Source organism: Macaca thibetana, chromosome 11, assembly GCF_024542745.1.
Source record: "Macaca thibetana thibetana isolate TM-01 chromosome 11, ASM2454274v1, whole genome shotgun sequence".
NCBI classification, from domain to species: domain Eukaryota; kingdom Metazoa; phylum Chordata; class Mammalia; order Primates; family Cercopithecidae; genus Macaca; species Macaca thibetana.
The window spans coordinates 7,946,322-7,964,608 of record NC_065588.1 but is presented as its reverse complement, the minus strand read 5'-3'; the positions used below and the strand labels follow the sequence as shown (position 1 = coordinate 7,964,608).

Below are 18,287 nucleotides of genomic sequence, written 5' to 3'. Positions count from 1 at the left end.
CGATCTCCTGACTTCATGATTCACCCACCTCGGCCTCCCAAAGTGCTGGGATTACAGGTGTGAGCCACTGTGCCTGGCCAATAAAATGCATTTAAACTAGATATATATATAAATATATATTTATATATAAATAATATAAATAAATATTTATATAATGAATAGTATAAATATTATACATAATATTTATTATATTATATAGTATATATATAATATATATACACACACACATATATGTGTATATACACACACACACACGCCAAGAACACTTGTAGGAAAAATAGGAACTTTCATACACTACTGATGGGAATGTAAATTGGTACAAGCCTTTTGAAGAGCAAGTAGAAATACCTAGTAAATCAGAAAATGTAGCCAGGTGTGGTGGCTCACACTCGTAATTTCAATACTCTGGGAAGCAGAGGCGGGAGGATCACTTGAGGCCAGGAGACCAAAGGGCAACATAGTGTGACCTGTGTTAAGGAAAAGAAGAAAAGGAAGGACAAAAGAAGAAAGGGAAGGGGAATGGGAAGGCAAGAAAGGCAGGAAGGAAGGAAGGGCACCTACCCTACCATGACCTAATAATTCTGGTTCCTGCTGTACTTCCTGGAGACATCCCTACAGGTGTGCACAAGGAGATACATGAAAAGGTGTTTATTGTTTATAAACATTGTCACATTGTTTATAATAGAAATAAGCGATACGTTACAATAAAAAATTGTAGTTTAAGGCCAGTCACGGTGGCTCATGCCTGTCATCCCAGTACTTTGGGAGGCTGAGGCAGGCAGATCACCCGAGGTCAGGAGTTCAAAACTAGCCTGGCCAAACATGGTGAAACCCTGTCTCTACTAAAAATACAAAAATTAATTGGGCGTGGTTGCAGGTGCCTGCAATCCCAGCTACTTTTGAGGCTGAGGCAAGAGAATCGATTGAACCCGGGAGGTGGGGGTTGCAGTGAGCCAAGATTGTGCCTTTGCATTCCAGCCCGGGTAACAGGAGCAAAACTCCGTCTTACAAAACCAACAAAAACAAAACAAAAATTAGCCAGATGTGCTGGCACGCGCCTGTGATCCCAGTTACTCGGGAGGCTGAGGCAGGGGAATTGCTTGAACCCGGGAGGCGGAAGTTGCGGTGACCCGAGATTCTACCACTGTACCCCAGCCTGGGCGACAGAGCAAGACTCCGTCTCAAAATTACAGTGTACTATATTTATACTGGGAAATAATTTATACTGGGAAATAATTTTTAGGTTTTTATTTAATGAAATGACACAAAACATTTTAAGGTTTTCTTCATAAAGGCTTTATATATATATATATATCTTTACCTGTGTAATGGTTTTATACATTTTGGTTAGGTTGATTTCTTAAACAATTTATTCCTTTTTTTTTTGAGACAGAGTCTTGCTCTGTCACCCAGGCCGGAGTGCAGTGGCATGATCTCAGCTCACCACAGCCTTCACCTCCGGGTTCAAGTGATTCTCCTGCCTCAACCACCCGAGTAGCTGGGATTACAGGCGTGCACCACCATGCCCGGCTAATTTTCGTATTTTTAGTAGAGACAGGGTTTCACCAGGTTGGCCAGGTTGGTCTCCAATTCCTAACTTCAAGTGATCTGCCCTCCCCGGCCTCCCAGATTGCTGGTACTACAGGTGTGAGCCACTAGGTCCAGGCCTTTTTTTTTTTTTTTTTTTTTTGGAAACAGGGTCTTACCCTGTCACCCAGGTTGGAGTGCAGTGGCCTGATCATGACTCCCTGCATCCTTGACCTCCTGGGCTCAAATAATCCTCCCACCTCAGCCTCCTGAGCCTCATGCCTGTGGGACCACAGGCATGCACCACCACGCCCTGCTAATTTTTAAAAAAATTGTTCTAGAGACAGGGTCTCACTATATTGCCCAGGCTGGTCTCGAACTCCTGGCCTCAACTAACTCCCCAGCCTCTGCCTCTCAAAGTGCTAGGGTTACAGCAGAGAGCCACCATGCCAAGGCTACTTCTATCTCTTACATCTAGGATACCCCTCTCTCCTCATTGGCCACTCCTTCTTAGCCTTCCTTGATCCTCTCCTTCAAGCCTACAGGTGGCATACCCCAGTCTTCTTCCTGTTTTTTTGTTTTTGTTTTGAGACAAGGTCTGGCTCTGACACCCAGGCTGGTATGCAGTGGCATGATCAGAGCTCACTATAACCTCCAACTCCTGGGCTTAAGTGATCCTCCTCTCTCAGCCTCCTGAGTAGCTATGCATGACTATGCCTGGCTAATTTTTTGTAGCGACAGGGCCTATGTTCTCTCTGTTACCCAGACTAGTCTTAAACTCCTGGCTTGGAGCCATCCTCCCACCTCATCTTGGCTCTGTTATTTTAGAGACAGGATCTTGCTTTGTCACCCATGCTGGACTGCAGTGGTATAATCATGGCTCAATGCAGCCTCAACCTCCTCTTTTTTGAGACAGAGTTTCACCCTTGTTGCCCAGGCTGGAGTGCAATGGCAGGATCTCAGCTCACTGCAAACTCTGCCTCCCGAATTCAAGTGATTCTCTCACCTCAGCCTCTTGAATAGTTGGGACGATAGGTGTGCGCCACCAGGCCCAGTTATTTAATTTTTTATAGAGATGAGGTCTCATAGCCTGGGCAACATGGCAAAACCCTGTCTCCACAAAAAGTACAAAAAAACAGCTGTGTGTGGTGGCGTGTGCCTGTGGTCCCAGCTACTTGGGAGGCTGAGGTGGGAGAATCAGCTGAGCCTGAGGAAGTCAAGGCTGCAGTGTGCCGTGATTGTGCCACTGCCCTTAACCCCGAGTGACAGAGTGAAAGACTGTCTCAAGAAAAAACGAAGGAAAAAAAAGAAAAAAGAGTACATCAAGAAAGAATGAATGTCCATTCCTTCTTTCCTTCCAATGATTTGGAACATCATTGTTCCAAATGATGCTGAGGAATAGTTACATGATGACTGAGAAGCCAAGAAATGTGCCACAGCTGGAATGGTGGGGAATGCTTTAAGGGAGGGAGGTAGGGCCGGGCACGGTGGCTCGCACCTGTAATCCCAGCGCTTTGGGAGGCCCAGGTGGGTGGATCACCTGAGGTCAGGAGTTCGAGACCAGCCTGGCCAACATGGTGAAACCCTGTCTCTACTAAAAATACAAAATTAGCTAGGTGTGATGATGCATGCCTGTAATCCCAGTCACTTGGGAGCCTGAGGCATGAGAGTCCCTTGATCCCGGGAGGTGGATGTGGCAGTGAGCTGAGATCATGCCATTGCACTCCAGCCTGGGCAACTAGAGTGAAATTGTCTCAAAAAAAAAAAAAAAAAAAAAAAGGTAAGGCAAGTAGAATATATACAGGTACAGACGAGCCAGTTGGTATAACTGGTGCTGGGAGGATGAAGAGTTTTTCCTTGCTTCGCTTCAATTCTATAAAAGATATAAAAGAGGTCATCAGCCAAGAGTGAAAAGAGAAGAGATGTTGAACATTGGAAGAGAGAAAAGGGGTGGAAGTGGAGAATGAATGGCTTCGGGAAATGTACTAGGTTTGTAAGGCAATAGTGAGGGTTCACTTGAGGGTTGTGATCATACATTTAACATGAAACCAGCCAGTGTTATGGTGTTTCATGTTTAACTGCTCAGGTGAAATGTGAAATGAGTGGAGAGTTTAAAAAGGGCTGTGGCTTTGCAAGGTGAATTTGAAGAAATAATATAAGGAAGGAAGGAATTGTCATGTTAGATAACAGAATATAAACTTCTGTCATAGGGAGTGGAAGGTGAAAGATAGATTGAAATATTGGAACAGGAATACCAGAGATAGTGAGCTGGAAAGTTAAGGATGGAAAAGTGTCACTTGGATTTGGCAATATAAAAGTCATTGATTCATTGATTACCTTTGCCAGAACAGTTTCAGTACAAAGGTGGAGTCAATGTTAGCTTTCCTTTTTTTTTTTTTTGAGACAAAGTCTCACTCTGTTGCCCGGGCTGCAGCGCAGTGGTGCGATCTTGGCTCACTGCAACCTCTGCCTCCTGGGTTCAAGTGATTTTCCTGTCTCAGGTTCCTGAATAGCTGGGACTACAGGCACGCACCACCATGCCCGGCTAATTTTTGTATTTTTAGTAGAGACGGGGTTTTACTATGTTGGCCAGGCTGGTCTTGAACTCCTGACCTCGTGATCCACTGCCTGGGTCTCCCAAAGTGCTGGGATTACAGGCATGAGCCACTGCGCCCAGCCCAATGTTAGCTTTCAATGGATTTAAGTAAACAAGATGTGAGAAAGCAGGAATTGTGAATGTAAATTTGTGGTTCCTACCTTGGTTACACATCATCATCAATTGGGGAAGTTTTTTGTTTTTTGTTTTTTAATTATACTTTAAGTTCTAGGGTACATGTGCACAACGTGCAGGTTTGTTATATACATATACATGTGCTGCACCCGTTAACTTGTCATTTACATTAAGTGTATCTCCTAATGCTATCCCTCCACCCTCCCCTGACCTCCACAACAGGCCCCGGTGTGTGATGTTCCCCTTCCTGTGTCCAAGTGTTCTCATTGTTCAATTCCCACCTGTGAGTGAGAGGAAGTTTTTTGTTGTGGTTGTTTGTTTTTTTAAACTTCTCAGGTGATTTTAATATAGCCAAACCTACTGTCTACTTGTTGGGGACATCTGGTAGACAAAAGGTCTCCTTTCAAGAAACTTAGCTGATATAGTCAATGATTATTAGAATTATGATACAGTAAAAAACAATTTCACATATTATTAGTGAGAGAATAAGTTGTGAAATCCATTTTATAGTGCTACATGGAAAATTATTTTTTAAAATTATATGCTTTAACTCTATAATTCCACATCTAGGGATTTTATTTGTTTATGTATGTATTTTTATTTATTTATTTTTTTTTTGAGATGGAGTCTTGCACTGTCACCCAGGCTGGAGTGCAGTGGCGTGATCTCGGCTCACTGCAACCTCTGCCTCCCAGGTTCAAGTGATTCTCCTGCCTCAGCCTCTCGAGTAGCTAGGATTACAGGCACCCACCACTACGCCCAGCCAATTTTTTGTATTTTTAGTAGAGACAGCGTTTCACCATGTTGGCCAGGCTGGTCTTGAACTCCTGACCTTGTGATTCGCCCACCTCAGCCTCCAAAGTGCTAGGATTACAGGCGTAAGCCCCGTGTCTGGCCTATTTATGTATGTATTTTTGAGACAGGGTCTCGCTCTGTCACCCAGGCTAGAGTGCAGTGGTGGTGAAATCAGGGCCAACTGTAGCCTCCACCTCTCAGGCTCAAGCAATCCTCCCACTTCAGCCTCCTGAGTACTGGGGACCACAGACATGCATCACCATGGCTGGATTATTTGTTTTTGGAGAGACTGAGTCTCACTAGTTGCCCAGGCTGATCTCAAACTCCTGGCCTCAAGCGATCTTCCTGCCTTGGCCTCCCAAAATACTGGGATTAAAGGCATGAGCCACTGTGCCTGGCCTAATAGAGCCTTTAATACAAAACTACTATTTTGAATTATCAAATATGCGTAACAGAAACCCTGACCTCATCTTTGACTCCATCTCATCCCTGAGGCATCAACATAGTCAACAAGAAAACCCGATTTGAGGCCAGGCATGGTGGCTCACGCACGTAATCCTAGCGCTTTGGGAGGCCAAAGCGGGCAGACAATTTGAATCCAGGAGTTTGAGACCAGTCTGGGCTACATGGCAAAACCCCATCTCTCCAAAAAATACAAAAATTAGCCAGATGAGGTGGCACGTGCCTGTGGTCCCAGCTACTCAGGAGGCTGAGGTGGGAGGACTGTTTGAGCCTGGGAGGTCAAGCCTACAGTGAGCCATGATTGTGTCACTGCACTCCAGCCTCGGGTACAGAGTGAGACCCTGTCTCAAATGAAAAAAATAATAATAATAATAATAATAAGCCTTATTTTGTTTTTTTTTTTTTTTTTTTTTTTTTTTTTTTGAGACAGAATCTCGCTCTGCCGCCCAGGCTGGAGTGCAGTGGCGTGATCTTGGCTCACTGCAAGCTCCGCCTCCCGGGTTCACGCCATTCTCCTGCCTCAGCCTCCCGAGTAGCTGGGACTACAGGCGCCCGCCACCTCGCCCGGCTAGTTTTTTTGTATTTTTTAGTAGAGACGGGGTTTCACTGTGTCAGCCAGGATGGTCTCGATCTCCTGACCTCGTGATCCGCCCGTCTCGGCCTCCCAAAGTGCTGGGATTACAGGCTTGAGCCACCGCGCCCGGCCTATTTTGTTTTTCTTTTCTGATTTTTATTTATCTTATTTTATTTCGAGATGGAGTCTCACTGTATCACCCAGGCTGGAGTACAGTGGCACAATCTGGGCTCACTGCAACTTCCGCCTCCTAGGTTCAAGCGATTCTCCTGCATCATCCTCCAGAATAGCTGGGATTACAGGCATGCGCCACCATGCCTGGATAATTTTTGTATTTTTAGTAGAGACAGGGTTTCACCATGTTGGCCTGGCTGGTCTCAAACCCCTGACCTCAAGTGATCCACCCACCTCGGCCTCCCAAAGTGCTGGGATTACAGGCGTGAGCCACCCGCACCCGGCTCTTTTTTTATTTTTATTTCTACTGTTTTTTGAGACTGAGTTTTGCTCCCGTTGCCAGGGTGGAGTGCAGTGGCACAATCTTGGCTCACTGCAACCTCTGCCTCCCGGGTTCAAGCGATTCTCCTGCCTCAGCCTCTTGAGTAGCTGCGGCTATAGGCACGCGCCACCACACCCAGCTAATTTTTGTATTTTTTAGTAGAGATGGGGTTTCACCATGTTGGCCAGGATGGTCTCGATCTCTTGACCTCATGATCCATCCCCCATCGGCCTCCCAAAGTGCTAGGATTACAGACCTGAGCCACCACGCCCGGCTTTTTTTTTTTTTTTTTTTTTTTTTTTTGAGACTGAGTCTCACTCTGTTGCCCAGGCTAGAGTGCAGTGGTGCAATCTCAGCTCACTGCAACCTCCGCCTTCTGGATTCAAGTGATTCTCCTGCCTCAGCCTCCCGAGTAGCTGGGACTACAGGTGTGAGCCACCATGCCCGGCTAATTTTTGTATTTTCGGTAGAGGTGGGGTTTCACCATGTTGGCCAGGCTGGTCTTGAACTCCTGGCCTCATGCCTCGGCCTCCCAAAGTGCTGGGATTACAGCCAGGAGCCACTATGCCTGGCCTCTGATTTTTAAAAAACTGAAGTTTACCAACCACACTGGTATAGGAGTATTTGGATACTCACAAAAGGCTAACATTGTTGACAGGTGTGCAAAAGGACAAATGGGCAAGAGAGTGGAGGGAATCAAGGGTGTTGGTGAGATAATGATTCAGGTTATTAATCACCTAGTCCAGACTTTAGAGAACTGAATGAGGCCAGAAGGGTCCTACTAGATCAGAACAAACGGTGGCATCAAAGCCTAAACTCTCTATAAGGTGGCACTGAAGGCTGGGCGCGGTGGCTCACGCCTGTAATCCCAGCGCTTTGGGAGGCCGAGGCGGGCGGATCACAAGGTCAGGAGATCGAGACCACGGTGAAACCCCGTCTCTACTAAAAATACAAAAAATTAGCCGGGCACGGTTGTGGGCGCCTGTAGTCCCAGCTACTCGGGAGGCTGAGGCAGGAGAATGGCGTGAACCCGGGAGGCGGAGCTTGCAGTAAGCCGAGATCGCGCCACTGCACTCCAGCCTGGGCAACAGAGCGAGACTCCATCTCAAAAAAAAAAAAAAAAAAAAGGTGGCACTGAAGTATGAAATAGCCAAAATAACAGAGAAAAGTTAGGGAAGGGAATTTTGGCGTTGGAGATTTCTGGTCGGAGATATACGAGATAACAAGGTCTAGATGTTGGCTGTAAAAGGGTGAAGGTCAGTGAGCCTCACAAAGTTCAAGAACTCTAAGACTTAGGTGGGTGTCAGATGGTTTCTCATATGAATTATGAAAGCCATTTCAATATCAAAATATTTGATGAAATCTGGGGAGTGACCAGGGTAGTGGCAGATAATTATGATCTGAAGTTCCTTTATCAATCATTTTCCATACTCTTATTTGACTCTAACTTATTATATCTGTCATTCTCATGTCCATTGGTGTCATCTTCTTGTCTTCACTTCCCTCTTTGTCCCATTTATCAAATTGCTCTTGAAAGAATCTAAATGGGCCGGGCGCGGTGGCTCACACCTGCAATCCCAGCACTTTGGGAGGCCGAGGCAGGTGCATCACCTGAGGTTGGGAGTTCGAGACCAGCCTGGCCAACATGGTGAAACCCTATCTCTACTAAAAATACAAAATTAGCTGGGCGTGGTGGCGCATGCCTGTAATCCCAGCTACTTGCGAGGCTGAGGCAGGAGAATGGCTTGAACCTGGGAGGCGGAGGGTGTGGTAAGCCGAGATGGCGCCATTGCACTCCAGCCTGGGTAACAGGAGCGAAACTCCGTCTCTAAAAAAATAAAAGAAGAAAAGAAAAAAAAGTTTATGGGCATACCCAATAATGATGGAAACACAAACCATCTCCGGAAGTCAATATATTCCTTCTACTTCCTTTTATTTTACAAGAAACACTTTCTTACCTCGTATGTTTTTCTTATGCTTTCTCTTGGACATTTCTTTATTATATTTCTTTCTCTTTTTACAAAACCATTGACTTATCTGCAAAAAATGAGGTGTGGGAGGTAATTAATACAGTAATAAAAATATTGGTCTATGTGAGTAATAGCACCATACAAGTGACTCTGTCTATCAATGAAGAAGTGTCTATTAATGTCGTCATACCTGTTTATGTGTCATGTCAAATTCAAACGAGAGTGAGAGACTCTCTTGTATTGTGGGGCACCTGCTTAACTTAAACTTTGCCCAGAGAGTGTCCATGAGGGATTTGCTGGCTAATCTTTTCTCGGGATACTGTTTGTGTTTCTTATTTTCCCTTTTCCTTTTATTTTCCGGTTCATCTTCCAGCTCCTTCTCATTTTCTTCTTCTTTTTCTCGCTCTCTCTTTCTGCCTGCTTCTCTTCTTCCTCCTCTCCATTTCTGCTTTCCGTTTTGTTCATCTTCACTGTAATTTCCAGTTGATTGTTCTGGATTTTGACCTAAGACATAGCTGGTCGTTTCTGTATTAAAAAACCTGTGGAATAAAATAAAGCTGCAGCCAAATTTGACTTTCAGAGCATAGTCAACAATCTTCCATGTGAGACTATGTTTGATTTTCCTAAGTTAGCAGTGTTGTACATTGGTGAAAAACACAGAGCAAAGAAAAAGTGAATTTGAGGCCAGGTGCGGTGGCTCATGCCTGTAATCCCAGCACTTTGGGAGGCTGAGGCGCGCAGATCACGATATCGGGAGATTGAGACCATCTTGGCCAAAATGGTGAAAACCCATCTCTACTAAAAATACAAAAATTAGCTGGGCATGGTGGCATGCGCCTGTAGTCCCAGCTACTCGGGGGGCTGAGGCAGGAGAATCACTTTAACCCGGGAGGCAGTGGCTCATGCCTGTAATCCCAGCACTTTGGGAGGCTGAGGCAGGTGGATCACCTGAGGTCAGGAGTTCAAGACCAGCCTGGCCAACATGGTGAAACCCCATCTCTACTAAAAATACAAAAAATTAGCCAGGCGAGGCCGGGCGTGGTGGCTCAAGTCTGTAATCCCAGCACTTTGGGAGGCTGAGGCGGGTGGATCACAAGGTCAGGAGATCGAGACCAGCCTGGTCAATATGGTGAAACCCCGTCTCTACTAAAAATACAAAAATTAGCTGGGCATGATGGCGTGTACCTGTAGTCCCAGTTACTTGGGAGGCTGAGGCAAGAGAATTGTTTGAACCAAGGAGGCAGAGGTTGCAGTGAGCTGAGATTGTGCCACTGCACTCCAGCCTGGCAACAGAGCAAGACCCCATCTCAAAAAAAAAAAAAAAAAAAAAAAAAAAAAAAAAAAAAAAGCCAGGCATGGTGGAAGGCACCTGTAATCCCAGCTACTTGGGAGGCTGAGGCAGGAGAATTGCTTGAACCCGGTGAGTGGAGGTTGCAGTGAGCCGAGATTGTGCCATTGCTCTCCAGCCTGGGCAACAGAGCCAGACTGTCTCAAAAAAAAAAAAAAAAAGAAGAAGAAGAGGAAATTCATTGTAGGGAATTGGCTTATGCAATCTTGGAACTGTCTTGGCAAGTCGGAAAAGATGGCTGGAACCCTTCAGTGTGAGATGAAGCTGCTCTCCCTAGGCAGAATTCCTCTTAAAGCCTTAACTGATTGCATTAGGCTTTCTCAAATTATAATCCCTTTCACTCAAAGACAATTAATACGGATTTTAATCACATCTAAAAATGCCAGTAGCAAGACCTGGCGTGATGGTGGCTCATGCCTGTAATCCCAGCCCCGCCACTGCACTCCAGCCTGGGTAACACAGCAAGACTCTGTCTCAAAAGAAAATAAATAAATAAATATGCCAGTAGCACCTAGTGTTTGATTGAATAACTGGGGTCTTTCGCCTACCCAAGTTGCCACATTAAAGACCACTGATACTCAAACCAGACAGATATCCCCCGAAAAAAACTATAGATTAATGTCCCTTATGAATATGGAGGCAAAAACTTCAACGAAATGCTAGCAATCCAAAATCCAGCAACATAGTAAAAGGATTATGCACCATAACCAAGTAGGATTTATTCTAGAAATGTGTGATTAGTTCAAAATAGGAAAATCAATGTAATACATCATATGAATAGAATAAAGGAAAAAAAATGCAATCATCTCAATAGAGGCAGAAAAGACTGTTTCTCTAAAATTTAAACAGTTACCATATGACACAGCAATTGCACCCTTTAAACAAAATGTATTATATCCATACAGTACACTATCAGCCACAAAAAAGAAATAAAATACTGATTCATGCTCAACGTAGATGAATATCAAAAACAAGCTAAGTGGGGCCCGGGTGTGGGGACTCATGCCTGTAATCCCAGCACTTTGGGAGGCCGAGGCGGGTGGATTGCTTGAGCCCAGGAGTTCAAAACCAGCCTGGGCAACATAGTGAGATCTCTTCCCCTCAAAAAATAAAAAAATGAGGTGAGAGGATCACTTGAGCCCGGGCGGTTGAGGCTACAGTGAGTCCTGATCACAACACTGCACTCCCACCTGGGTCACAGAGCAAGACCCTGCCACACCGGAAAAAAAAAAAGAAAAAGAAAAAGGAAAACAAATTAAATGAAAGAAGTAAAAATGCAAAAAGTCATATATTGTATGATTCTGCTTATATAAAATGTCCAGCCTAGGCAAATCTATAGAGACAGAAAGTAAATTAGTGATTATCAGAGATTAGGGTGGGATAAAATTCGGAGTGTCTGCTAATTGTTATAAATTTTCTTTTAAAAAAATAGTTTATGTTTTTTTTTGTTTTGTTTTGTTTTGTTTTGTTTTTGAGACGGAGTCTCGCTGTGTCGCCCAGGCTGGGGTGCAGTGGCACGATCTCGGCTCACTGCAAGCTCTGCCTCCTGGGTTCACGCCATTCTCCTGCCTCAGCCTCCGAGTAGATGGGACTACAGGCGCCCGCCACCACGCCCGGCTAGTTTTTTGTATTTTTAGTAGAGACGGGGTTTCACCATGTTAGCCACAGATGGTCTCGATCTCCTGACCTCGTGATCCACCCGCCTCGGCCTCCCAAAGTGCTGGGATTACAGGCTTGAGCCACCGCGCCCGGCCATAATTTATGTATTTTTAAGAGACGGCGGTGGGTGAGGTGGTGTGGCAGTAAACTGTGCTGTTGTTGGTCTCGAAATCGTCAGCTTGAGTGATCTGTCCGCCTTGGCATTCCAAAGTGCTGGGATTACAGGCGTGAGCCACCGCACCAGGCCACAAGTTTTCTTTTGTTAGGGGAAAAAAAAATTCCCTCTTGTAACCCACACCCTTCTATTGCTACCACTCCTCTTCTCAATTTCTTTTACAGAATGTGATCAAGTGTAAGAAAATTTTAGAGTTCTCTGTCTGTGTTCTTTGCCTGTTGGTGATTTTTCTCCCCTCATTCTTTCTTGAATATTCTCCAATCAGGCTTTCACATCCACTTCCACACATTCCTCTTCAGAGTCAGACATTAATGACCTTGACATTGCAAAAAATTAAAATGGCCACCAGGCACAGTGGTTCCTGCCTGTAATCCCAGCATTTTGGTAGGCCAAGGCAGGTGAATCACCTGAGGCCGGGAGTTTGAGACCAGCTTGGCCAACATGGCGAAATCCTGTCTCTACTAAAAATACAAAAATTAACTAGGCTTGGTGGCGCACGCCTGTAGTCCCAGCTACGTGAGAGGTTGAGGCAGGAGAATGGAGAGGTTGAGGCAGGAGAATCGCTTGAACCCGGGAGGTGAAAGTTGCAGTGAGCCGAGATCGCCCCACTGTGCTCCAGCCTGGGCAACAGAGCAAGACTCAGTCTCAAAACAAACAAACAAACAACAACAAAACAAAGGCCAGGCATGGAGGGTCACTCCTGTAATCACAGCACTTTGGGAGGCCCAAGTGGGAGGACCACTTGAGGTCAGGAGTTCAGGACCAGCCTGGCCAACATGGTAAAACCCCGTCTCTACTAAAAATACCAAAATACAAAAAATTAGTCGGACGTGCTCTTTTGAACCCCAGGAGGGGGAGGTCACAGTTAGTCGAGATTGTGCCACTGCACTCCAGCCTGGGCAACAGAACAAGACTGTGACTCAAGAAAAAAACAACAACAAAACAAACAAACAAACAAACAAAAAACAAAAAAAGAGAGAAAAGAAATCAAATGGCCAATTTCCAATCCCCATTTTCTTCTAAGGGTATCATGGTGGTAGGATAGTGGGTTTGTTTTGTTTTGTTTTGTTTGTTTGTTTTGTTTTGTTTCTTTGAGACAGAGTCTCACTCTGAAGTCCAGACTGGAGTGCAGTGTCTCAATCTCAGCTCACCACAACCTCCGCCTTCTGGGCTTAAAGGATTCTCTTGCCTCAGCCTCCTGAATAGCTGGGACTACAGGCGTGCCTCACCAAGCCCGGCTAATTGTTATATTTTTGGTGGAGACGGGGTTTCATCATCTTGGCCAGGATGGTCAACTCCTGAGCTCAAGCAATCTGCCCCCCTTGGCCTCCCAAAGTGCTGAGATTTCAGGTGTGAGCCACTGTGCCCGGCCTGTCCCCATCTTACTTACTTGAAGGATCAGGGGCTTCTGAAGTATCAGGATCTCTCTCCACAGGGAAAAAAGTTTCTTCTCCCACTTCCTGAACACCATCCTTCCTGGGGCTTCCTCAGAGTCAACGGCTGCTCTTTCAAAGTTTTCTTTCTTCTTCTCCCACTTCCTGAACACCATCCTTCCTGGGGCTTCCTCAGAGTCAACGGCTGCTCTTTCAAAGTTTTCTTTCTTTTTTTTTTTTTTTTGAGACAGAGTCTCACTTTGTCACCCAGGCTGGAGTGCAATGGTGTGATCTCAGCTCACTGCAACCTCTGCCGCCTGGGTTCAAGCAATTCTCCTGCCTCGGCCTCCCGAGTAGCTGGGACTACAGGCGCATGCCACCACGCCTGGCTAATTTTTGTATTTTTAGTAGAGACAGGGTTTCATCATGTTGGCCAAGCTTGTCTTGAACTCCTGACCTCGTGATCCACCTGCCTCAGCCTCCCAAAGTGCTGGGATTACAGGCGTGAGCCACCGAGCCCGGCCTCAAAGTTTTCTTTGTTGCTCCTCTTTCCCCTACTGCTTTCTGACCCTATGCTTTTTCAATCACATTCAAGGTTAAATCCCTTCACCTCTTATCTCCTTTACATGTAGCTCTAATCCAGGTCATCTAATCTCACGGTTTTTAATACTGCCCCAAACGGAGATTACTTTCAAATGTTTATTTCCAGGCTTGTATGTCAAACTCCTGATTCAGTATCTCTGCTTGGATGTCTAATAAGTTATGTGAATTGAACTTAAAATTCCCAAACTCAGTTTATGGCTCCCTTCAAACGCTGAGCCCACTCTCAGGCCTCTCGGTCTTAGTAAAGCCGACTCCATCTGCCCAGTGTTTTGAGTCAAAAACCTTGGTGCTGTCTTTGACTTCTTCCCTTTCTCATAGCTCAACTGAATCTGTCAGAAAATCTTGCTTTTCTTTCTTTAAAATATATCCAGACAACTGCCACTTCTTACCATCATCATCTCTCAACTGATATGTTTATCTCATAACTCAATCTGCTTCTGTTTTCGTCCATCCCACCCCAAAATTTATTTCCAACATAGCAGAAAGAATGATCCTTGAAAAATGTAAATCAGGGCCAGGTGTGGTGGCTCACACCTGTAATCCCCAAATTTTGGGAGGCCGAGGCGGGTGGATCACGTAAGGTCAGAAGTTTGAGACCACCCTGGCCAACATGGTAAAACCTCATCTTTACTATAAATACAAAAATTAGCTGGGCGTGGTGGCGAACGCTTATAATCCCAGCTACTTGGGAGGCTAAGGTAGGATAATCCCTTGAAACCGGGCGGTGAGGCTGCAGTGAACCGAGATCATGCCACTGTACTCCAGCCTGGGTGATAGAATGACACTGCATCTCAAAAAAAAAAAAAAAAAAAAAAAAAAAAGCCAGATGTGGTGGCTCATGCCTATAATCCCAGTACTTTGGGAGGCTGAGGCGGGCTGATCGCCTGAGGTCAGGAGTTTGAGAACAGCCTGGCCAACATGGTGAAACTCTGTCTCCACCATAAATACAAAAATTAGCTGGACGTGGTGACGCATGCCTGTAATCCCAGCTACTCAGGAGGCTGAGGCAGGAGAATCGCTTGAACTTGGGAGGCAGAGGTTGCGGTGAGCCGAGATCACGTCACTGCACTCCACCCTGGGTGACAAGAGCAAAACTCCGTCTTGAAAAAAAAAAGAAAAGGTGCCTGGAGCGGTGGCTCATGCCTGTAATCTGAAATCTGACCACTTTGGAAGTCTGAGGTGGGCAGATCACCTGAGGTCAGAAGTTCGAGACCAGCCTGACCAACATGGTGAAACCCCATCTATACTAAAAATACAGAAATTAGCTGGGCGGCCGGGCGCGGTGGCTCAAGCCTGTAATCCCAGCACTTTGGGAGGCCGAGATGGGCGGATCACGAGGTCAGGAGATCGAGACCATCCTGGCTAACACGGTGAAACCCCGTCTCTACTAAAAAATACAAAAAACTAGCCGGGCGAGGTGGCGGGCGCCTGTAGTCCCAGCTCCTTGGGAGGCTGAGGCATGAGAATCACTTCAACCCAGTGGCAGAGGTTGCAGTGAGCTGTGAGCTGACATTATGTCACTGCACACCAGCTTGGGCCATAGTGAGACTCTGTCTCCAAAGAAAAAAGAAAAAAATGTAGGCTGGGTCCGGTGGCTCATGCCTGTAATCCCAGCACTTTGGGAGGCCGAGGTGGGCAGATCACGAGGTCAGGAGATTGAGACCATTCAGGCCAACATGGTGAAACCCCGTCTGTACTAAAAATACAAAAATTAGCTGAGCATGGTAGCATGCACCTGTGGTCCCAGCTACTAGGGAGGCTGAGGCAAGAGAATCGTTTAAACCCGCAGGCAGAAGTTGCAGTGAGTTGAGATCACGCCACCGCCACTGCACTGCAGCCTGGCGACAGAGAGAGACTCTATGTAAAAAAAAAAAAAGGAAAAAGCGCAAATCAGATCATCAGATCATAGCATTCTCTGGCTGGAAATCTGAATGGCTTCCTCCCTCAACGGAAAAGCTGAGGACCTCATAAGGGTTTAAAATGTCCTGTAGGATTTGGTCCCCTGCCACCTGTTTTTTTTTTTTTTTTTTTTTTTTTTTTTGAGACGGGGTTTCACTCATGTTGCCCGGGCTGGAGTGTAATGGCACGATCCCAGCCCACCATAGCCTCCACTTCCCGGATTCAAGCAATTCTCCTGCCTCATCCTCCAGAGTAGCTGGGATTACAGGCATGGGCCATCACACCTGTCTAATTTTGTAGTTTTACTAGAGATGGGGGGGGGGGTCTCTCCATGTTGGCCAGGCTGGTCTCGAACTCCTGACCTCAGATGATTGCCTGCCTCAGCCTCCCAAAATGTTGGGATTACAGGTGTGAGCCACTGTGCCCGGCACCCTTGCCACCTTTCTGACTTCTACCAGTGCTTCCCTTCATTCAACAGTGCCGCATCCCCTAGCTTTTCAGTAAACAAGCCAAGCCTGGTCCCAGCTTAAGCCTTTGCATTTGCTATTTGCTCTGCCAAAAAAACTCTTCCTCCAAATAAAATCATTTTATCCCTTCCCTTCTTCAGGTTACTCTTCAAGGCTATTCATCCTCAAGGCCTTCGTAGAATTCTGTATTCAGAAAGCAAGCACCCTTTCTCAAACACTCCTTGTTCCCATTCTCTGATTAGTTTTTCTCTATATTACTCACACCATCTTCCATACCATATGTTACTTGTTTTTTCTTCTGTTTGCCTCTCTACAAAGATGAGCAGATGAGCTTGTTGGCCGCACACGGTAGCTCATGCCTGTAATTCCAGCACTTTGGGAGGTCAAGGTGGGCGGATCACAAGGTCTGGAGTTTGAGACCATCCTGGCAAACATGGTGAAACCCCGTCTCTACTAAAAAATACAAAAAATGAGCCGGGTGTAGTGGCATGCACTGGTAGTCTTAGCTGCTTGGGAGGCTGAGGCAGGAGAATTGCTTGAACCCTGGAGGCGGAGGTTGCAGTGAGCCGAGATCGCGTCACTGAACTCCAGCCTGGTGACAGAGCAAGACTCCATCTCAAAAAAAAAAAAGAAGAAGAAGAAGAAAGATGAGCTTGTTGAATGCAGAGCTTTTAGTTTTATTTGGTTCTCCATGCTCAGTAACAAGAACACATAGTTGGTGCTCAACATTTGTTGAATGAGTGAGTAAGTAGAATACTGAAAAGATATTGCAAGGAGATGACAACAGCAATTATTTCTGGGAAGGGAACATAATAGGAGTAAAGGACAACCCTTTGTGGTTTTTTTTGAGACAGAGTTTCGCTCTTGTTGCGCAAGCTGAAGTGCAATGTCGCGATCTCGGCTCCCTGCAACCTCCGCCTCCCAGGTTCAAGGGATTCTCCTGCCTCAGCCTCCTGAGTAGCTGGGATTACAGGTGTGCGCCACCATGCCTGGCTAATTTTTGTATTTTTAGTAGAGATGGGGTTTTCACTGTGCTGGTCAGGCTGGTCTCGAACTCCTGACATTGTGATCCACCCACCTCGACCTCTTTTTTCTTTTGTTTTTGTTTTTTTTTTTTTTTTTTTTTTTTTTTTTTTTTTAGACAGAGTCTTGCTCTGTTGCCCAGGCTGGAGTGCAGTGGCTGGATCTCAGCTCACTGCAAGCTCCGCCTCCCAGGTTCACGCCATTCTCCTGCCTCAGCCTCCCGAGTAGCTGGGACTACAGGCGCCCGCCACCTTGCCCGGCTAGTTTTTTGTATTTTTTTTAGTAGAGACGGGGTTTCACCGTGTTAGCCAGGATGGTCTCGATCTCCTGACCTCGTGATCCGCCCGTCTCGGCCTCCCAAAGTGCTGGGATTACAGGCGTGAGCCACCGCACCCGGCGTTTTTTGGGTTTATTTTTTGAGATGGAATCTCCCTCTGTCACCCAGGCTGGAGTGCAGTGGCATGATCTCGGCTCACTGCAAGCTCCGCCTCCCGGGTTCATGCCATTCTCCTGCCTCAGCCTCCTGAGTAGCTGGGACTACAGGTGCCCGCCACCACGCCTTGCTAATTTCTTTTTGTATTTTTAGTAGGGATGGGGTTTCACCTTGTTAGCCAGGATGGTCTTGATCTCCTGACCTCATGATCTGCCTGCCTTGGCCTCCCAAGGTGCTGGGATTATAGGCATGAGCCACCACGCCCGGCCTTCAACCTTTCAAAGTGGTGGGATTACAGGCGTGAGCCACCATGCACAGCCTATTTTAAATACATTTATTATTATTTATTTCTTATTATTTTTGAGACAGAATCTCGACTGTCACCCAGGCTGGAATGCAGTGGCACAATCTTGGCTCACTGCAACCTCCGCCTCCCAGTTTCAAGTGATTCTCCTACCTCAGCCTCCAAGTAGCTGGCATTACAAGCAAGTGCCACTACACCCAGCTAATTTTGGTATTTTTAGGAGAGATGGGGTTTCTCCATGTTGGCCAGGCTGGTTTGGAACTCCTGAGCTCAAGCCATCTGCCTGCCTTGGCCTCCCAAAGTATTGGGATTATAGGCATGAACCATCATGCCCAGCCTCCGACTATGCTCTTATGTGGTCACACAACCAGCCTCACACTCTGGTAGAAGAAGGGGTTGCCATTTTGTTTTTTTTTGGTTTTTTGTTTTTTTTTTTTTTTTGAGACGG

The 18,287-nt window shown here is 46.1% G+C and overlaps 1 protein-coding gene across 1 annotated transcript; it reads right to left on the bottom strand.

Annotated features, from left to right (window-relative positions):
- Nucleotides 1-7,814: 7,814 nt before the first annotated feature.
- LOC126930488 (NANOG neighbor homeobox-like) lies at nt 7,815-17,486 on the bottom strand (the record flags this gene model as incomplete). Its single annotated transcript, XM_050747561.1, has 5 exons — nt 7,815-7,825; nt 8,544-8,622; nt 8,746-9,094; nt 16,068-16,105; nt 17,412-17,486. Coding segments are annotated over 5 exons (552 nt in total), but the record flags the coding sequence as incomplete, so codon positions are not given.
- Between the last annotated feature and the right edge of the window lie 801 nt (nt 17,487-18,287).